The 18,277-nt window shown below is 54.3% G+C and overlaps 1 protein-coding gene across 3 annotated transcripts in view; it reads left to right on the top strand.

The window, feature by feature from the left end:
- The window catches only part of CACNA1C (calcium voltage-gated channel subunit alpha1 C), a 360,468-nt gene that overhangs the window by 216,440 nt on the left and 125,751 nt on the right, over nt 1–18,277 (top strand). For all 3 annotated transcript variants that reach the window (XM_072954550.1, XM_072954552.1, XM_072954551.1), the window contains exon 6: nt 14,579–14,737. In XM_072954550.1, coding sequence (XP_072810651.1) covers nt 14,579–14,737 — 159 coding nt within the window. The remainder of the gene's footprint in view (nt 1–14,578; nt 14,738–18,277) is intronic.

Raw genomic sequence — 18,277 nt, forward strand, 5'->3', positions numbered from 1 at the left:
GGAGATGTTTTGTCAGTAAGGGCGGTGGACGTGGGGCTGTGGCGCCGGGCGGGTAGCTAACACACAGCTCCTGGTGTGTCTCGTTTCCTCTGGGTCCCGGTAAAAAGGAGGTGGCTCTTCTGGAGCTTAAGCACAGGCTGGTCAGCCTTCCTCACTGGAGTAGTGTCTGCGCAACTTTTTAAATAGCGAAGCATGGAGACCCAGGGGCTCAGCACCCTGTGCCAGCTTGGCTGGTCTCACCGAGGACGGCATCACCGTCTCCTACACCGCGAGCCCGGACAGGGGCCCCCTACCCTCTGTGGTCATAGCATTTGGTCCTCCCTTAGATTTCAGCCAAACTCCCCAGGGCGTCTCCCCTGTCTGCCACCTCCAGTCCCTGCCTTCTCCCTTCCCCCCACAGCTGAGCGGAAACCTCCCGCCCAGAGCACCAGCGGCCTCCATGCTGCTGAGTCCGGCGGTCCATCGGGGCTGTGTCATCTGACTCCCTGCAGCCTTAGATCCAGTGGGAGGGGGTCCCCTGTCTTGGCGCCACTGTCCTCACCAGGCTTGGGGACCCTGTCCTGGCTTAGCTCTGCCCTCACTTCGCTGGGCCCCGGGCTCTCATCCTCTTACCAGTGCGAGGGCCACAGTCCTTGGGCCTTGTGTCTGCCCACCCTGGGCCCCGTCTCCTGGCTCTAAGTGCCGTCTGTGTGTCCTCTGACAGCCGCACACTGTGCGCCAACGGCTCAGACCTCCTCAGACTGCAGGCTGGCGCACCTCGCTGCCCATCGCGCCTCTCCTCGGGGGGCCTCATAGCCCCTGAGCTCGGCGCGTCCCCACCCCTAACAGAGCTCCCCAAATCCCCAGTCTTTCCCGTCTGGAAAAGGTCACCCTCATCCTTCCAGTTACTCAGACCCAAACTCTTCAACCTGTTTCTCCGCTCTGCTTTCTGTCCCTCCGAAAACCCCATCAGCTGCACCTTCAGACTCCACCCTGCCCCCGGCCCCAGCACGTGAGCCCCAGCCCTGCTCCGTCTCTCACCCAATCCCCACTGTGGCCCCTCCTGGGTCTCAGCTCTCCCTCCCCCCTTGTCACGGCTTGGTCTCAACACAGCAGCCAGCACGGTCCTCCTACAACCCACGTCCCTGTTCTGAACCCCCCCGCCCAGGCCTCCCCAGCCCACCAAGAGGCAAAGGCCCTTCCGTCTCCACGCGCCTTCTTGCACGTTTCCGAAGGGGCTTGCTCCTCTGTCTTCTCGCCCCCCTGCACACCTCCTGTGGACACGGCCCCACGTCCTGCCCCCTCCACGTGCCCTGGCCGGACCTCCCACTGCAGGGCTCTGGCCCATTGTGCTCCTGTTCTTGGAGGAGTGGCTCCTTGACTGTAAAATTCCTGCTGCAAAACTTACTGCCACTCCTGGGTGCCCAGCGGAGCCCCCGTCACCCTGAGAGACAGCTTCTCCCCAGGAGGGGCTCCCTCCCAGAGTTAGTGGCTGTGAAATCGGCGGCCCTGACTGGAAGCACTGCCAGTGAATCAGACCCACTGGGGGCAGGTGAGAGGTGCTAGAGGCAGCTTCCCTGAGTGCTTTCATACTCGGCTGCTCCTCGCGGGGTCCCCTGAGGGAGCTGGGCCACCGTGGATTTGCGCCCCCGCTCCTGGTCCCTGACAGTGTCCCGTGCCCGCGGCGGGGGCTGGAGGGGAGGAGGGCTCGGCACCGGAGAGGCCACTCACCGTTCCCGAGCTGACAAGCGCCAGGCTGCCTGGAGCTGATACGTGCAGATCAAGTAACTCAGCCCTGAAATGTACAGATTTTGGAAACCGGGTCCCAGAGAAGATCCCTGACCGAGCAGGGCTCCCTCCCCACCCCCTGCCTTTTCTGCTGCTGGAACCTCCCCTTCCTCCTGGTTAATGTGGCTTAACCCCCCCGGGGTGCAGGTGGGGCGGGCGTGCCAGCTGGAGGTGACGGACGACTTGGCCCGCAGCCCCCTCCACCCTGGGCAGCCTGGCGACCCCAGGCAGCCGGCCCCGCTCCGGACCTCCGTTCGCCTAGAACCGAGCCGCCTCCTTCTCTGTCCCAGCCGGTGCCCGCGCTGTGGAGGCCTTCCTGCCCCCCCTCCGCCCTTCCCCTCCCCTGTCCCCTTGGACTTGGTCCTCTGAGACCCTCACCTTCTCCCCTGCTTCCCCTGCCTTTTCTTTCCTTTTGCCCCAGAGGGGTCTTGGAGTCCCAATTCCAGACGGGCAGGTGTGCTGCCCCAGAGCCGTCGGAGGTGGGCTCAGACCCTTTTCCGGGAAGGGGGCACACCCCCTGCAGGACGCAGGCTCTGTCCTTGGAGGAGACACAGCCTTCCAGCAGGTGCCCTCCTGGTTCCTAAGATCTGGGCTGGGCGATACTTCACATGTGGGTTCATTTATATTGTGGTGGTCCCTGGACCCTGGCCACGGGGGCTGAAGAGAAATGAGGGCCTCGTGGTGGGGTGGGAGGCACTCAGGGTCGCAGTGGGGGCACCAGGGATCTGAGTCTGGCTGGCAGTGTGACCTGTCATTTAACCTCTGACCCTCGGTTTTCTCGTCTGGGAAATGGGAGGGTGGAACTGTATCAGCCCTGAAGTTTTCTGCGCAGCATCATTCTGGGCTTCGATGACAGAGAACAGCAGGGAGCTGGGAGCTCCATCTGCCATCACTGATCCAGATGGAGTCAATGACTGGACGTGACCCCGGGCGGACCCCTCACACTCCCAGCTCCCAGTACAGCCACCCATCAGTCCAGAGCGGGCAGAATGCGTCATCTGGTTCAGACAACAGGGCTTCCCAAGCACCGACCTCGTGCCCGGGACGTGGCAGGTGGTGTATCTCACACCAGGACAAAGAGCTCTTAAAAACTCAGGAAGCTTATCTTGAGTGCCTGCCCCTCCCTGGAGATCCCAAGCCTGAAGTTACAGCCAGCAGCAAGGTGACTGCCAGCTAGTTTAAAATAATGGTAACAATAAAGGCCACTTAGGCTTACGAGTGACCCACGATCTATAAACGCTGGAAAGAAAAATGAGGGAGAGGAAATGAAGATACAGTGCGGTCAGTGTCCCATGAAGTGATCGAACACAGAACACGAGCCCCAGTTATCTGCCACTCTTGATCCGTTCCCTCCCGCCGGTTCGTGACGGTGGTTGAGGACGCAGGCGGTGACGTCCCATCACCTAGCTCAGAGCCGCAACTGTGAGCCTAGTGCCCTGGCTTCCTGGTCTGTAAAGTGGGGGTTAAACCTGTACCTGCCTCATGGCACCGTTGTGAGGATGAAGTGTTGCAGAAAAGCGTGTTACAGCTCAGTTGTGACAGCAACCTGGATCTGGGCGAGAGACCAAGCAGCACGCGGAGAGTTGGAGAACTCAGGTTTATTACAACAGGAGGCCCAAAGGAGTTAACACTCCAAGCTCTGGACCCTGGTGGTAGCTTTACACAGGCCTTTATAGGCTGCCAGTTTTGCACTTTGCAACATCATATGCAAATAAAGTATAACAGAAGTTGACCAACCAGGAACAAACTTTGTAGAAATAGACCAATCAGGAGTGAGAGAAATAACCAATCAGAAGTGAGCTCCATGCAAATGAATTACTACAAACGGGCCAATCAGACGTTAAGGAAGTAAACCAATCAGAAAGGAGAGTAATAACCAATCAGGAGTGAAGGAAATAACCAATTCAGAAGTGAGCTCAGGCAACCAATAGAATTCTAGGGGTAAGTTAGTCGTTTCAGAGGCAAAAAGTGAGATAGAGCCGCTGAGCCAGGGAACCGGATGGCCCTGCCTGGGGTCCCGCCGGTCTTTTTATGGGGCTTCCCGCCTCATAAGTACGTAAGAGCACTTAGAATTGTGCGCGGCCGGCGTGTGAGACGCACTCAGCAGATTTTGGCTTCTGGTGTTTCTCTGAGCCCGGCTCCCCGACCACCTGCCTCCAAGTCAGGCTGATTAGAGCAAGGGGGACTCTCACACTTGATTTCTTAAATCCGCTTTATTGAAGCACAGTTAATATTCAGTGAAAGTCCCATATTTCAAGTTCACAGTCACAGGTGTGAGCCTTACAAGAGCACAGTTTTCCTTCACACCACCTTCCATCCCGTGTGGTCTTCACACATCTTCTACGTGGACATGTGTTGTAAACCCCACTGTGTTAGTATTTTCTGCTTTAAACAGTCAGCCGTCTTTTAAATAAATTACGAGAAAAAGTACAACATAGGCTTTTTGCTGCTCACTGACATACGTGAGCCGTTCGTGGGGCTGTCCGGTCCTTTGTGTAGATCCAGGTTTCCTTCTGGTGTCATCTCCCATCACCTGAAAGACATCCCTAGCATTTCTTTTTTAATTTAAACAAGTCTGGATTCAAATCTCTTTATTTTCTAATGGAGGTCCTGGGGATTGAACCCAGGACCTTGTGCGTGCCAAGCACGGGCTCTGCCCCTGAGCTGTGCCCTCCCACCCGCCACCAGCGTTCCTGTAACACAGGTCTGCTGTGATGAACTCGCTCAGCTTTCATTTCCATGAAAATGTCTGTGTCCGTCCTCTTCCCGAAGAACGTGTGTGGATGTAGAGCTCTTGATTGGCAGTTCCTGCTCTCAGAGAGGAGTCCCGCTTCTCCCGGCCCCACTGCCTCTGGGAGAAGTCTCCAGTCTTCTCATGGCAGCTCCCTGTGTGTCTGCTTCCTTTTCCTTGCCTGTTTCTAGATGTTCTCTCTGTCTTCGGTTGTCAGCGCTTGGCCGCGGTCGGCCCCACTGTGTTTCTGTCCCGCTGAGAGTATGCCGAGCTGTTCTGGTCCATTCACAGACTGGCGGTTGTCCTCGGGTGTGGGGAGCTTGGGGCCATTATTTCTTCAAGTATTTTTCTTCTACTCCAGTCTCACTCTTCTCCGTCTGAGGCCCCAGTTGCACTCATGTTCGGCCACTTGCTGTTATCTCATTGGTCCCTGAAGCTTTGCTCAGTTTTTTGGAGTCTTTCTTCCTCTGTGTCTATAGACTGAATAACTTGTATCCATTATTTTTTCAGTTCATTACTTTTTCCTCTGCCGTCCCCTTCTTCATTAAGCCTATTCAATGAATTTTTTGTTTCAGTTACTTTTCAGTCCTAGAGTCTCCACTTGGCTCCTTTTTATAGCTCCCATTTATCTGTGGTGTTCCCTATCTGTTCTTTCTCTAAGACTATACACACCTTTTATTCTTTAAATATATTTTCCTCTAATTCTTTTTAAACATTCTCTTTTTTTATTTTGGCACTTGAAGGTGGTTGATTCTTTAAAATTGAACTAGCGTTGTTAGTTCCTGGTACACAGCAGAGTGATTCATACATCCACATATGTTCTTTTTCATTATAGGCCATTACAAGGTATTGAATATAGCTCCCTGTGCTGTGCAGTAAGACCTTATTGTTTATCCACTCTGTACATAGTGGTTTGTGTCTGTTTAAACATCCTTTAAGCCATTTAAAGCCCTTGTCTGCTGAGTCCAACATTTGAGCAATCTTGTCAGTCTCCTCTGACTGTTTTCTCCTTGACTGAGTATCACGTTTTCCCATGCCTTTATATGTCTCGTGGTTTTGTTCCGGACACTGAAATCGTGAGTGATCGGCGTAGAGACCATCCCCTTCCTGCGAGAGCCGACCCTTCGGCGGGCGGTTCAGCTGGGCTGCCCGCCGGGAACCTGCGTTTCAGTTCCCACAGAGATTGTAGCCCTGTGCTGCTCTGTGTCCCCTTTCGGGAAATTGTTGCCTCTTTTTTGTCCAGTTTTGTAATGTTTATGGCGAAAGGGCTCATCTGGTACCACTTTCTCCAAAATGGCTGGAAATGGAAGCATGTTTGACTTTTAAATCACAAAATGAAGGACCGGTATGTTGGCAGATACAAGCTATGTAAGTTCTATGTGATAGTTTTCTGATGTGATATAAAAAGTGCTGTATTATGTGATAAAAGTGATGCACTGGCCCCCTGGTCACACGTTTACTGAGGACTTGCCGTGCATCGGGGGGGCAGCAGCAGCTGGAGGAAGGAAAGGTACTTTCTGAGGATATTTGGAAAACAACAACCCAGCGCCTCGTAGAGCCAGGTGCTGCCTCATCTGCTGTCCTCACTGTGAAGATGGCCTGACTGCCAAGGTCACACCGCTGTGAGTGGACAAGAGAAAACAGCCTGGTGTTTTTTCTAGTAAATCTGAAATCTCTTAAAAAAAACTAATCATAATGTTTGGAGATTTTTCCCCATAGAAAAAATCTGATCATTAGTAGGAACTTGAGCCAGAGGGGGAAATAAGTGAGTCTGGGGTCCTGGATCCTAGGACCATGCCTAGAAAGCTGAGCTCACGGTGCAGCGTCACCGTAAGTTGTTCAGCGATAAACACGCTTGGTTCTCTGTTAAATTCTACCTGAAGAACAACAGGAAGAGACGCGGCGAGTTGCCTGGTGTAATGGTGTTTGTTGGAAAAAGAATGACAGAGGCAGGCCCTGCAGGGCCATCTGAGGACGTCACCCAACCCGGTAACTCAGGGTGAGTGCACCTCATCGGCCACCAACCTCTCGGAGACACGTTTCAGTGCTCCTAAAAGCGGCACCGTCTCCCTGCATCTGAGAGGAGGGACACTCAGCAGAGGCTGGAACCAAGCCGTAGCTCCCTCCTGTCTAGTCTTATCATCAGCCTGTCACTGCGCACGGCCATTCCCCGGGCACTTCACCCCGAGAAGCCCTCTGCAGGGTCCGGCACCGAGAGAACTGACTGGCAGGGATTTCCCAGCCCTTCAGAGTGTGTCCACAAATTCAAAGACCCGGGCGGCCGGCTCTGGGGCGGAGGGCAGGGAAACTCTGACGAGGGGCCTTCCTCAGGGACCGTCTTCCTCGGGAGGGGCAGTCACTGTCGCTTTCTGAGATGACAGAGGAGGTCGTTTGGATCAGATCTCCTGCTGAGAACAAGGCTCGCTGGGCAAAATACTCTAAACCTTCTCTTTTCTAAAACCTGGGGACGACGCGTGACAAGAACAGACAGGAGCCCTCTGCGGAAGGGTGTCGTCAGAGTTCTCCGGTTATTCTGAAAAACAGATTTGCAAAAACAAGGCCTAACTCACATTACAAAATACCCAGGTGCCCAGAGAGACAAGGTGACATGAGTGACGTGGAGCGGAAACTGTCGACAGCAGAGGCAGGCCCACGAGGGACGCAGATCCTGGAGGGACCAGACACAGACGTGAAAGTAACCGTGTGTACTGTCTTTAGAGGGCTCAAGCACAAGGCTGATCATTTTCCAGAGAACCAGCAGATAAGGGAAAAGAAACAAATGCAGATTTTAGAAACGTTGACTGGAGTAGCAAATGTGAAAGATGCAGGGACTTGACTTACTGAAGATGTGACACAGCTGTAAGCAGAGTTTTCTAATTTTTTTACTGAAGTATAGTCGGTTTACAATATTATGTTTGTTTCTGGTGTGCAGCATAGTGGTTCAGTCACACATACATTTATATCTGTTCTTTTTCATATTCTTTTTCATTATAGGTCATTGCAAGATATTGAATACAGCTCCCTGTGCTGTGCAGTAGGACTTTTTTGTTTGTCTGTTTTGTGTGTAACAGTTTGTATCAGCAAATCTGGACCTCCCAATTTATCCCTTCCCTCGCTGTTTTCCCCCTGGTAACCGTAAGTTTGTTTTCTATGTCTGTCAGTCTGTTTCTGTTTTGTACGTTAAGTTCATTCATGTCATTTTTTAGATTCCACACGTAAGTAATATCATATGAAATTTTTCTCTTTCTGGCTTACTTCACTTAGTATGATCATCTCCAGGTCCATCCATGTTGCTGCAAATGTCAGTATTTCATTCTTTTTATGGCTGCATAGTATTCCATCGTATATACACACCACATCTTTATCCAGTCATCTGTCAGTGGACATTGAGGTTGTTTCCATGTCTTGGCTACTGTAAACAGTGCTGCTATGAACACTGGGGTATGTGTGTCTTTTCATGTGGGTCATATGGTAAGTCTATTTTCAGTTTTTTAAGGCATCTCCATACTTTTTTCCACAGTGGCTGCACCAATTTACATTCCCACCAGCAGTGTAGGAGGGTCCCCTTATCTCCCCAGCCTCTCCTGCATTTATCGTTTGTGGACCTTTTAATGATGGCCATTCTGGCTGCTGTGAGGTGACACCTCAGTGTAGTTTTGATTTGCATTTCTCTGATAATTAGTGATGTTGAGCGTTTCTTCGTGTGCCTGTCGGTCATTTGTGTGTCTCCATTGGAGAATTGCTCGATTAGGTCTTCTGCCCGTTTTTTTATTGGATTGTCTGTTTTTTGTTGTTGAGCTGTGTGAGCCGTGTAAACAGAACGGTTGAACTGCAGAGAGGTCGGGGAAATGTGGAGAATCAAGCACAGAAAGTCAAAATAATGGGAAACGCAGAAGGAGCATAAGAGATTGGGGAATAAATGCCGAATTATATGAAATGGTTTTTTCTACCTCTGCTGATAGACGTGGGGCTTGTTTACTGATGTGGCTTGTCATTGAAGTCCACCACCCTTGTTATCGCCACGTGGGGGTCCTACCCGGAGAGGCTGTGAGTGGGACTTCTATGGAGCTGAAGTGATAGTTACACAACAAAATACACACTGTTACATCTTTCTTCCTTACACTTCTCTGTATGCATGTTATTTCACAATTTTTTCCCAGAAATGTTTAAAACAGGTGAAAAAGCTTAGGCCCAGACATCTACGTCATTGGTAGGTCCTGTTTTTCCTGTGGCTGAAAGAGATGCTTTGTCGCCAGCGGGGAGGGAGTGTCTACAGACAGGGGTGAGGAGTCATGATCCAGGCGCTTCTCATGGATTAGAGCTGCCACGAGAGATGTGCTCTGGGGGAGACTGTGAGGCTCCCTCTGAGGCCAGTGGGGAAGAGGCTGTGATCGACACCATGTGCGCCGTGGTGCAGGGTCAGAGAGTCACACTGCGCATTGGCCATTTCTGCCCGGACAGTGGCCGAGGGCAGAGGGTTTATAGTCTCATTGGCTGGGGTCTTAACTCCAGCCCCAGGCGTGTCATCCTGGACGGGCCCTGGGTCTCAGCCGAGCCTCAGTTGACTCCTCTCTATCAGGACAGCTGGAGAAGTGAATGCAATGACGGGTGTCGCGCAGCCAGCGGGTGCAGGGTCCCCAGCAAATGGGGGCCGACGTTTTCATTGTCATTGTTCACGTTGATCATCTTGTCTCCATTTTGCCATATTTATTTTCTTCCAATGTCAGAGTTTCTTTTACTTTATTTTTGCTTTTACTGAAGTATAGTCAGCCACAGTGTGTCAGCCCCTGGTGCACGGCACAACATCCCAGCCGTGCACAGAGACACACATTAGCTTTCATATTCTTTGAGTTTCTTTTATGTTTTCCTCCGAGCTTCTTTTTCCAGCTCATGTTACTGATACAAAAAGTGAGCTCACCATGAAGGCTGATGTTTTAATTGCTCTTTTAGTTTGTAATTTCTGAGCCAGTGGAGGATCCGCCACCCACCTCCCAGGCCAGAACTCTCCCTTAGTGCTTACCAAAGCACTTGTGGGATGCAGACATTTATCAATATGGAAAAGTTAAAGTAAAGTTAAATGAAAACCTCTAATGAATAGGGACATTTTAATAAGAGCATGCAAAAAATAATAGAGCCTGCGACTGTAGGAAGCCGTCCAGGCAAGAGTTCTTCCTCCCTCCATCAGGCACCCTTGACCCTGCGTGTGACAAGCGTACTCCTTAACCCGAGACAGAGCTACTGCCTTCCTCCTAGTTCTAAACCTGTATTCTTTTGAAAGCCATTAACTCTGCGAGACCATTAAAGTGTCCATTGCTTCATTAGCCAAATGAAGCCACAAAACGTGATATATGAAATTCATCCCACCTTCGATTTCTAGCCAGTCCAAACCTGCTCCTGTAGATCAGAAGTGAGCAAAGGCCAGTCGTCTCAAACTGGTGTTTATGATGATGATGGAGATGACGATGATGATGGTGGTGATGGTGGTGATGATGGTTCTGCTATTTGTAACCTGTTTTCATTCTTTCTGTAAATACATTTTGAGTACCTACTGTGTTCAGCTCATGCAGAAGGGTTTGGAGTCTTCTGTTTATTGTGGAACCACTGCAGGTTTGTGAGCAGGGCCTTCTTGGGGTGAGTGAGTCACGGGCCACCAATCCAGGTGGAGACAGTAAGGACCATGGTGGCTGCAGTGCGAAGAGCAGGGATGACAGATGCTATGGATAAAGAATTGTCTGCATTTGGTGAAGAAGTAGGCCAGGTGACTGCCAAGTCTGGGGCCTTCTGGGGACTGGTTTTAGGAAGGAGATGATGAGTTCAGTTTGGATTTCTTGAGTGTGAGGAGATGGTAGGCCAGCCCAGTAGAAGTACCTAGTAGGTTTATGGGTTAACATGACCTGAACTCAAAAGAGAGGGCAAAGAAAGTGTAGTTGCAAATTTGGACTCACCCAATGGGGTGACTCTTGAGCCTTTAGGAGCTTGGGAAGTGAGTTAATTTCCTGAGAGAGAGCGTTTAGAGAGAGCCACATGGAGTGTAAAGGACAAATTGGAAAAGGGGCAGAAGGAGCTCTGCCCCCGACTTGGCGCACGAGTCCTCTCCTCTGGGAAGCACTGTCGTGCTCCCACGGCCAAGGCAGCCTCTCCCTCCTGTGCTTCCATGACTCTTCGGCCACAGTTCATAGAACCATTACCACCCGCTTCTGCAGTAGCTGTCTCCACATCTGTCTGTCTGTCGAGCGCAAAGCCCCTCCTGGGCAGGGACTGCATCTTTTTGTCGTCGTAGTAGTCCCCAGACCGACAGAGGTGCAGACTAGGCCCACCATAGCTTAGTGACAGAGGGTCCAGCTTTTAAAAGGGGGCTGAGTGTGGGATAGTTGTTGGCTCAAGCAAGAACCCTTTTGCCAAATCATCATTCAGCAAGCAGGCGTCTTTATTAGGTTCTTGCTGTCTGCCTGGCGTCGTGCTGAAAAAGATGCTGTGTTGCAAAGGCAAATGGTTTAGGGATTTTTTTCCTCTATTAGTGCACATATATTGTTCAGAACTGACGTGACAGTTCTTTTTTCATTTTATTGAAGTGCAGCTCATCGTAGGTGAGTCTGGAAGTCGTGTGTCCACGGGCACCTGATGGCAGCCACCTCCCCTGGGACCTGCTCATCCACCCTGGCCCGGCCTGTCTCAGGAGGGCACTCGAGGGGAGACATGTCGCTGCGCTTTCCAAACTGGAACTGGAGTGGGGGAGCTGTTTCAGGGACAGTTCCGAGGAGTTGCTGCTGGGGCCCGGGCCCTGAGAGCCAGTTATGCACGATGGGCCCCAGAGAGGGGCTCTGGCCCGGCGCCTTCAGACCCCAGCCCGGGCTGGCTGTGAGGGTGGCAGGTAGAAGCCTCTCCTGGACCAGCCTCCGAAACAGCTGGGCCCCCCGGAAGCAGGGATGAAACCCCACCTTCCTGGCAGATGCTGTGAACATGTGTCTCCGCTTCACAGACACAGATCATGGGGGCTGAGCACCGCGGTCCAGGGCGCATGGAAAGCATTTAGCTCAGTCCTGCGGCCCAGGACCTGGAGCCGGGCCACCTGGCACCGAATCCCCTGCCACCACTCACCAGCTGTGAAACCACAGGCAGGCCACTTAACCTCTCCAGAACCCGCTCTTCTCCTCCGTAAATACAGTTAATGACAGCTCCCACTGCAGCAGGCTGTGCCCGGGGAAACGGGGTGATTCACTGACCCCCCCTTGGTGCTCACAACGCGTTGATGGGGGCTGGGGGCTGGGGGCCTGATCAGTGCTGCACCTGTGGGCTGAGTCCCCCCGAGGCACCTCCCCCGAGAGCTTGTTCAGCTGATGCTGGAATCCTCTGAAGAAGGCGCCTCCTGCCTGCCGAGCACCCGCTCCACACAGGTCTGCTTCTTGGGCGGGTCCTGATTGTGTTGAACCCGGCTCTGCCTGGACACTTCCTGGCCCCACAAGGGGGGGGAACACATTCCGACCTGTGCTTTGGGGAGAGCATTCCAGCCACAGTGTGAAGACCGGCAGGACTCATGGCGGGAGACCTGCTGACCAACCAGGGACCAAAATGTCCAAAATACACCCCGAAAGGCTAACAGTGGTTCTCTCTGCGTGGTGGGGTGATGGACAGTTCTTCCTGCGCCCTGGCGTCTAATTCCTCTGTAGTAAGTATTTCCCTTTTCCTGCACGATACGTGTGTGTTATCGATACAGTAACAGCTGTTCATACTTGTCTAGAATACTTCAAAGTCGAGCTGGCAGGACCTGGTGAGGAGTAGGAGGGAGGAGCCTGGAGAACCAGGGTCGGGTCCTGGCACTCCAGTGGGAGGTGCGGCCGCCGGACAGGGATGGAGGGAGCGGAGCATCGCCTGGGGATTCTGACAGCTCCCCGACCGGTGGAAGGAGCCACAGGCGGCCTCGACCTCCTCTGGGCCTCTCTGCAGCCCCGCTGGTCATCTCCACCTGGCCTGCAGGCCCCGGGCACTCACCTGTCCGTCAGCAGACCTGCCGCACTGAGACCGTGAGCTGACTTCATGCTGACTTCATGCCGGCGCATGCTCAGCATTGAGCGAGGCCTCGGAGATAAAAGCCAGAAGAGCCCACAGTCTGTTTCTGCAAGATGCAGCCGGACATGAGATGGATATACATGTTTCAAACCCACTAATGCGTGTGTAATTCCAAACTGAGACTCAGCTCCAAAGGAGGGGAAGTGGTTCCAAGAAGACATGTAAGGAAGACTTCTCTGGTCTGGGAACATGGGGAAGGCTGCCCAGCAGAGAGATGCTGGGGCTGACAGAGGAAGGAGGGAATTATGGAAAAGCGTTCCAGGTTAAGGGAACAGCACGCACGATGGCCCTGTGGTGGGAAGAAGGATGGCATATTTGAGTCTAAAAGAAATGCTGGGTTTGGAAGTGGGCAGGAGGGGGTGGTGTGGACGCTACAGCGGCCTTGTAGGGCAGGGGAAACCCCCACCCCCACCCCAGCTCTCCCTGAGAGCGTCCCTCTGGCCGCAGCACAGAGGGAGTTCTGCATCCTGTCCTCCTCACCTCCACCCCAGTCCAGCTGAGGCTGTGGCACTGAGGCCTGAGAGCGTAGCCCCTCCTGTCTGGCCACCTGGATTCGGGCTCCCTGTCCCCTCCTGTGAGCAGCACTTGGGGTGCTTGCCCCCAGCAGACACCCCCAAAAGTTGCTTTGCAGCTCAGTTGTCACCCTTCCCCCTGGCTCCACACACTTGAACACAGTGTGTGTACAACTTGCTAGTTAATGGAGTCATTTGAATCTGAAAGCATCTTACAATAATGGGAGGCTGCAAAGCGCTCTCATTAACTCACAGGTAAGGTTATTCTAGCCTTTCTCTTGGCCTGACAGCTGGGGAGAATTCCCCTAACGGGACTGTGGACACCGACCACCCCGCTGATCACGGAGCCCCGGGGTCTGGGGAGGGGGTGCCCAGCCTTCGCTCACCCCGAGCAGGGGGTGGGGGGTGAGCACCAGGTGGAGCGCCTGGGGCAGGGGGAGGTGGAAGGGTGTCCGCAGCCGGTGGGTGAGTCAGAGACACTAAAAGTGCCCACGGCGTGGGATTCGGAGCTGGGTGTCCTGCCAAGCGTGGGTCAGAGTGGCCTGCAGGACATCAGCCTGCCTGGGTGTGAGGAGGGGGCCGGCCCTTCCCCACTTCTCTCCTGGGACGTGGGGACAGTGCACCCCTGTTGACTGAGGCTTTCAGGGGGCTTGCAGGGAACCACCTCTCCACCACTTGCAAATGAATACATGCAACATCTCCTTTAAACGAGGAGCATCCTGGTGTGTTATTTACGGTCCAGCTTACAAGTCTGGGGTCCTTCTCTCCATGAACAACAGAATAACCTGCAGACCTCCAGGGTGTGCTGACAAACCTGCTGCTAAAGGACGGGCTGGATTTGCTCTGTTTTTCCTGAAGGGATCTGCGTACTTAAAAAAGTTTACTGTGGTGACACAGGCAAACCAGACGTCCCCGGTTTAACCGTTCTTAAGGGCACAGTTCCGCGCGATCAGCCAGCACCACGGCCGTCCATCTCCTGTTTCATCTCCCCAACCAAGTGCCCCTCAGACACGAGCGCCTCCCGTGGGGTGTGTGAATGGGGGCTGTCGCCAGGCAGGTGGTCACCCAGAGGTGTCCAGCAGTGAGTCGGTTTCGGTAAAGCCAGCCCCACCCTCTGGGTCCCTCCAAACCAGGCTGCCCATGTTTTCTAGCAGACAGCCAGCCTCGGGCTCCAGAGACCCCTCTCTGAGTGACCGGGAAGCCCCACCACCCCGCCTCCAGTCTGCGTGGCTGCTGCGGCTCCAGGAGGAGGCTGGGTGGCCTCCGACGTGGGGCGTCAGGAGTTGGAGAGCCCGTGCCTCCCCTTGGAAGCACAGCAGCTGCCAGTCCTGCTGGGACACGGCCCCGAGGGAGCCTGGCAGCAGCCAACCCGGGTTCAATCCCCGGTGTGTCCCTCTGGCTGGGCAGCCCGGAGCCTCCGTTCCCTTCCCTGGAGCTGCGGCGCGAGACGCCCGGCCGCGGCGGTGTGGGGGCGGCGGCTCACCCGGCTGTGTCGCCGCAGGCCTGCAGGTGGTCCTGAACTCCATCATCAAAGCCATGGTGCCCCTGCTGCACATCGCGCTGCTGGTGCTGTTCGTCATCATCATCTACGCCATCATCGGCCTGGAGCTCTTCATGGGGAAGATGCACAAGACCTGCTACAGCGAGGAGGGCGCCGCAGGTGAGGGCGGGGCCGGGCGGCCCGGGGGGCGGGGCCGGGCGCCGCAGGTGAGGGCGGGGCCGGGCGGCCCGGGGGGCGGGGCCGGGCGCCGCAGGTGAGGGCGGGGCCGGGCGGCTGCTTCCTCTCCCGGCTCTGATCCTTGTTCCCATGGAGCTGCGTCCCTGTTAACACAGCTGCTCGCAGGCCCCTCCAGCCCTGCTAAGCTCCGCCAGGCGCACGACGTCACTTAGCCGACTTTGGGTGTGTTAGGAACCAGAACTGCCCTGTTGGCTGTGCCTCTGTCCCCTCGTCCCCCGAGGGGCTGATCGTCACGTATGCTCTCAGGAGGAGGCACTTCCCCAGCCGGTGGGCTCTCCCACCAGCACCGTGGCTGCGTCTCCTCCCTGGGGCTGATCCTGGCCCCCGAGCCCCGTCCCAAGGCCCCACTCCCCGTCAGGGAGGACGGCCAGCAGCAGAGTCCTTTTCCTCAGGGAGGTTTGCTCTCTCTCCCGACTCCTGCAGCCCTGTCCTCCCCGCTCTGTGTTAAATCAGTGCATTTAACAAGCCACGCTGGTCACTGCCCCCACCCCAGGACCAGGATTCGGACCTGTGGGGTGGGCCGTGCACCGTGGTCTCAGTTACTAAAATCTGAGCGTGACCACTAAAGAGTTAAACACATTGACAAGGCTTTTAAACAGACATGTAAAGCAGGTTTACTCAAAACTGGTTGTAAAGATGCCCCTCGAGGGGTTGGCACCATTACAGCTCTGTGACTTTTTTCCAGACAGCAAGGTCTTTCATCTTAGTTTCTGGCAGTTTTTGGTGAGAAAGGGGAGCATCCGCCCTGAGCGCTGTCGGGACACCTCACCCCCTGATGTCCGCTGCCTCCCACCCCCACTCAGCCCAGGCCTTAAGTGGAAGCTGAGCCCTGCTGCCCTGGTGGGTGGGAGTTACACAGGAAGGATTATTCATACTCAGAAAACAAAGTGGGTCCCCTGACCTGTGTGACCTCGTTTGACTGGGCGGGTTGGCTGGGATCTGTGACCATGGCCGCAGTCAAAACAAAAAAATCATGGAGTATAAACCTGTAGTCACAGACTCTCACCATTGTTTGTGCTTTTTGATGGAGGGTCTGTTTGGGAGGAGACCGTTTCTTCACTGTAGAGAGAATCTCCAAACTTCTTGAGTCATAATTATATGACATAAACTGTCATGTTTAAAAAAAAAAAAAAGCTCCTTAAAATGGAAGGAGTTAGGTCTTGCCTTGAGCTAAAGTTCTGAGATTCCCAGCCTTGCTTAGAGAAATACCCAGTAGCCCAGTTGGCAACATTCTCCCCTTTAGTGCAAGTCCTCCTTTGGTTCGTCTCAGACTGTAGCTGCTCTGAACCAACAACTTTATGCTAATGTTTGCTTTGTTAGAGCTCGTTCCAAGGCTTGCTGAGAACCACCTGTAGTGTGTCTGCAGTTCACGCTGTTGTACTGAAATGAATGCTCAGCTGCCGGTTTGACCCAGGCTCCTCGGGCGGCCACGGTGTGGAGTCACAAGGCCCCGTCAGCTCAGTGATGTGGTGCTGTGGCTCTGACCGGGGCACCCCAAGTGGGGAGGGGGCGATGGTGGGTTCTGCGCCGAGCAGCCGTCCCCCCCCCCCCCGCTGAGCTGGGAGAACCGCTCCCACACTGCCAGTGGTTTCCATCCCCCAACGGAGAAACGGCAGAAGTGGGTTTTCAGTGGGTGGTAGGACCCTCTGAGGGTCGGTGCCTGGGAGCCTCAACCAGCAAGAGAAAGGAGGGCATGACGCACAGGGACTGGGACCCTCGGAGAAAAGGCTGCCACAGGTCTCAGACACCTTCAGTGGCCTCCCTGCTCTCAGGGAACCGACCAGAGCTGGCCTCACCAACTAGAGTGGGGACCTCACTATTGTCCATCCCTGAAGATAGACGTGACCAGGAAATGTACCTGAGTCGCCACCTGCTTCCCCTACAAGAAAAACAGCCAGATTGCTTAGGTGGTGGGTTTAACCTCCCTTCCCAGTTTGGAAGAGAAGTCGGCCCCAGTCATGGAAATAACCGTCAGCCCAAGAGCCAGGGAGGCCCAGGACAAACACCGGGAGACGTGCTCCTGAGAGAGGAGCCCCGCCAGCCCTGCCGGGAAGGTGACTCGCGCTGTGTGTGTGGAGCCAGCGTCCCCGCCAGACAGGGGGCCGAGGACACTGGCTGCAGGAGCCCTTCAGCCCAGCGCCCTGCCCTCGGGTGGGAGGGAGCTCACCTCCTCCTGCCGGACCCACGTCTGAGGCCAGTCCTGGAGCCTCTCCGTCCCTCCCCGCCCAACCCGATTCTGCCCACACGGACACCAGCGCTGAGGCAGTTGGAAGTGTCTGGGATCCGGGCGCACTCGGAGGCACAGGGAAGAGACCAGGAACCTGCCGTCTTTGAAACTGGTCCCCTCGTGTTTGGGGGACTTTTGTACCATGTTTGGAACGGGTGGAGTTATTTGTTTGTTTCTTTGTTTCAATTTTAGACTTTAGATTGAATTACCACATTTTCTGCAAACAAATTATGCAAAAGTGCTTGTGCGCTCTCGTCTTGACTTTTTCATGGAATCTACATCAGATTATTCTTACACCTTGAGATTAGGTTGTGTTCCTGTAGATCTTAGAATACGCTGGATTTGGAGCCATGTTTCCTTTAAAAGCCACGCAAGAAAGCTAGGCCGCTAGGCTGCCCCCACCCCGGTCCCCTGCAGACGTCCGAGGAAGCAGCTTCCCCCAGTCCCCGAAGCATCTGCAAGGCGCCTTCCGTGATCCTCAGCAGATACGTCGCCATATGCCGGTGCTTTTTGTTCCTGGTTGTCCATCTGTTGGGTGGTGCTCCGAGCCAGGTCACTCTGAATAGCTCTCTCAAGCACAATGGTTACCCCTGAGACTGGCAAAGAATTGACTGGCAGAAGCCCAGGAGTGAAGTCACTCTCATTCTGTCCAGGCCTTCAAGTTGGGGCCTAAAAAAGTAACTGATTTTTGTCTGCAGTGGTTCCTCCTTGGAAGCCCCGGATGGAGGCTCCCAGGCTTCCTGTTGGCGGCACTGCCGAAGCCGCTCATAATCTCTGTCTCCGTGTTTTAGCACAAACTTAATTTGGACTTTCCAGGATGACGCTGCCTCTCTTCACTGTTTTGAGTCGGGGAGCCCACACCCCTTGGGTCCCCCTCCCACGTGGGGCCCCCACTCTCCCCCCCGGAACGCACAGCCCTGCAGGAGAAGCCATCGCGAGCAGGCTCCTCACCCGCCCCCGAGCGCATCGCCAGGACCCGCTGACCTGTGTGCTCACGTCTCCCAGTGTTCCCTGCAGTGCTTTTTATAGGCGCTTATTTTAACCAGATCATTATTGCTTAATTGTTCTCAAATCTTTTTTTTTAATCATTGTTCAAGACAGACGGAAGACCGCGGAGGAGCCCCGAGCCTTCAGACCATCTTTCTGAATCTCATCCTTTCTCATGTGTTAATGAGATGGCGTCCCCCAGGGGCCATTTTCTTTCCCGTGCATGTTAGTAAATCCCCCAGATGTGT

This window comes from Vicugna pacos, chromosome 34 (genome assembly GCF_048564905.1).
Source record: "Vicugna pacos chromosome 34, VicPac4, whole genome shotgun sequence".
Classification (NCBI taxonomy): Eukaryota; Metazoa; Chordata; class Mammalia; order Artiodactyla; family Camelidae; genus Vicugna; species Vicugna pacos.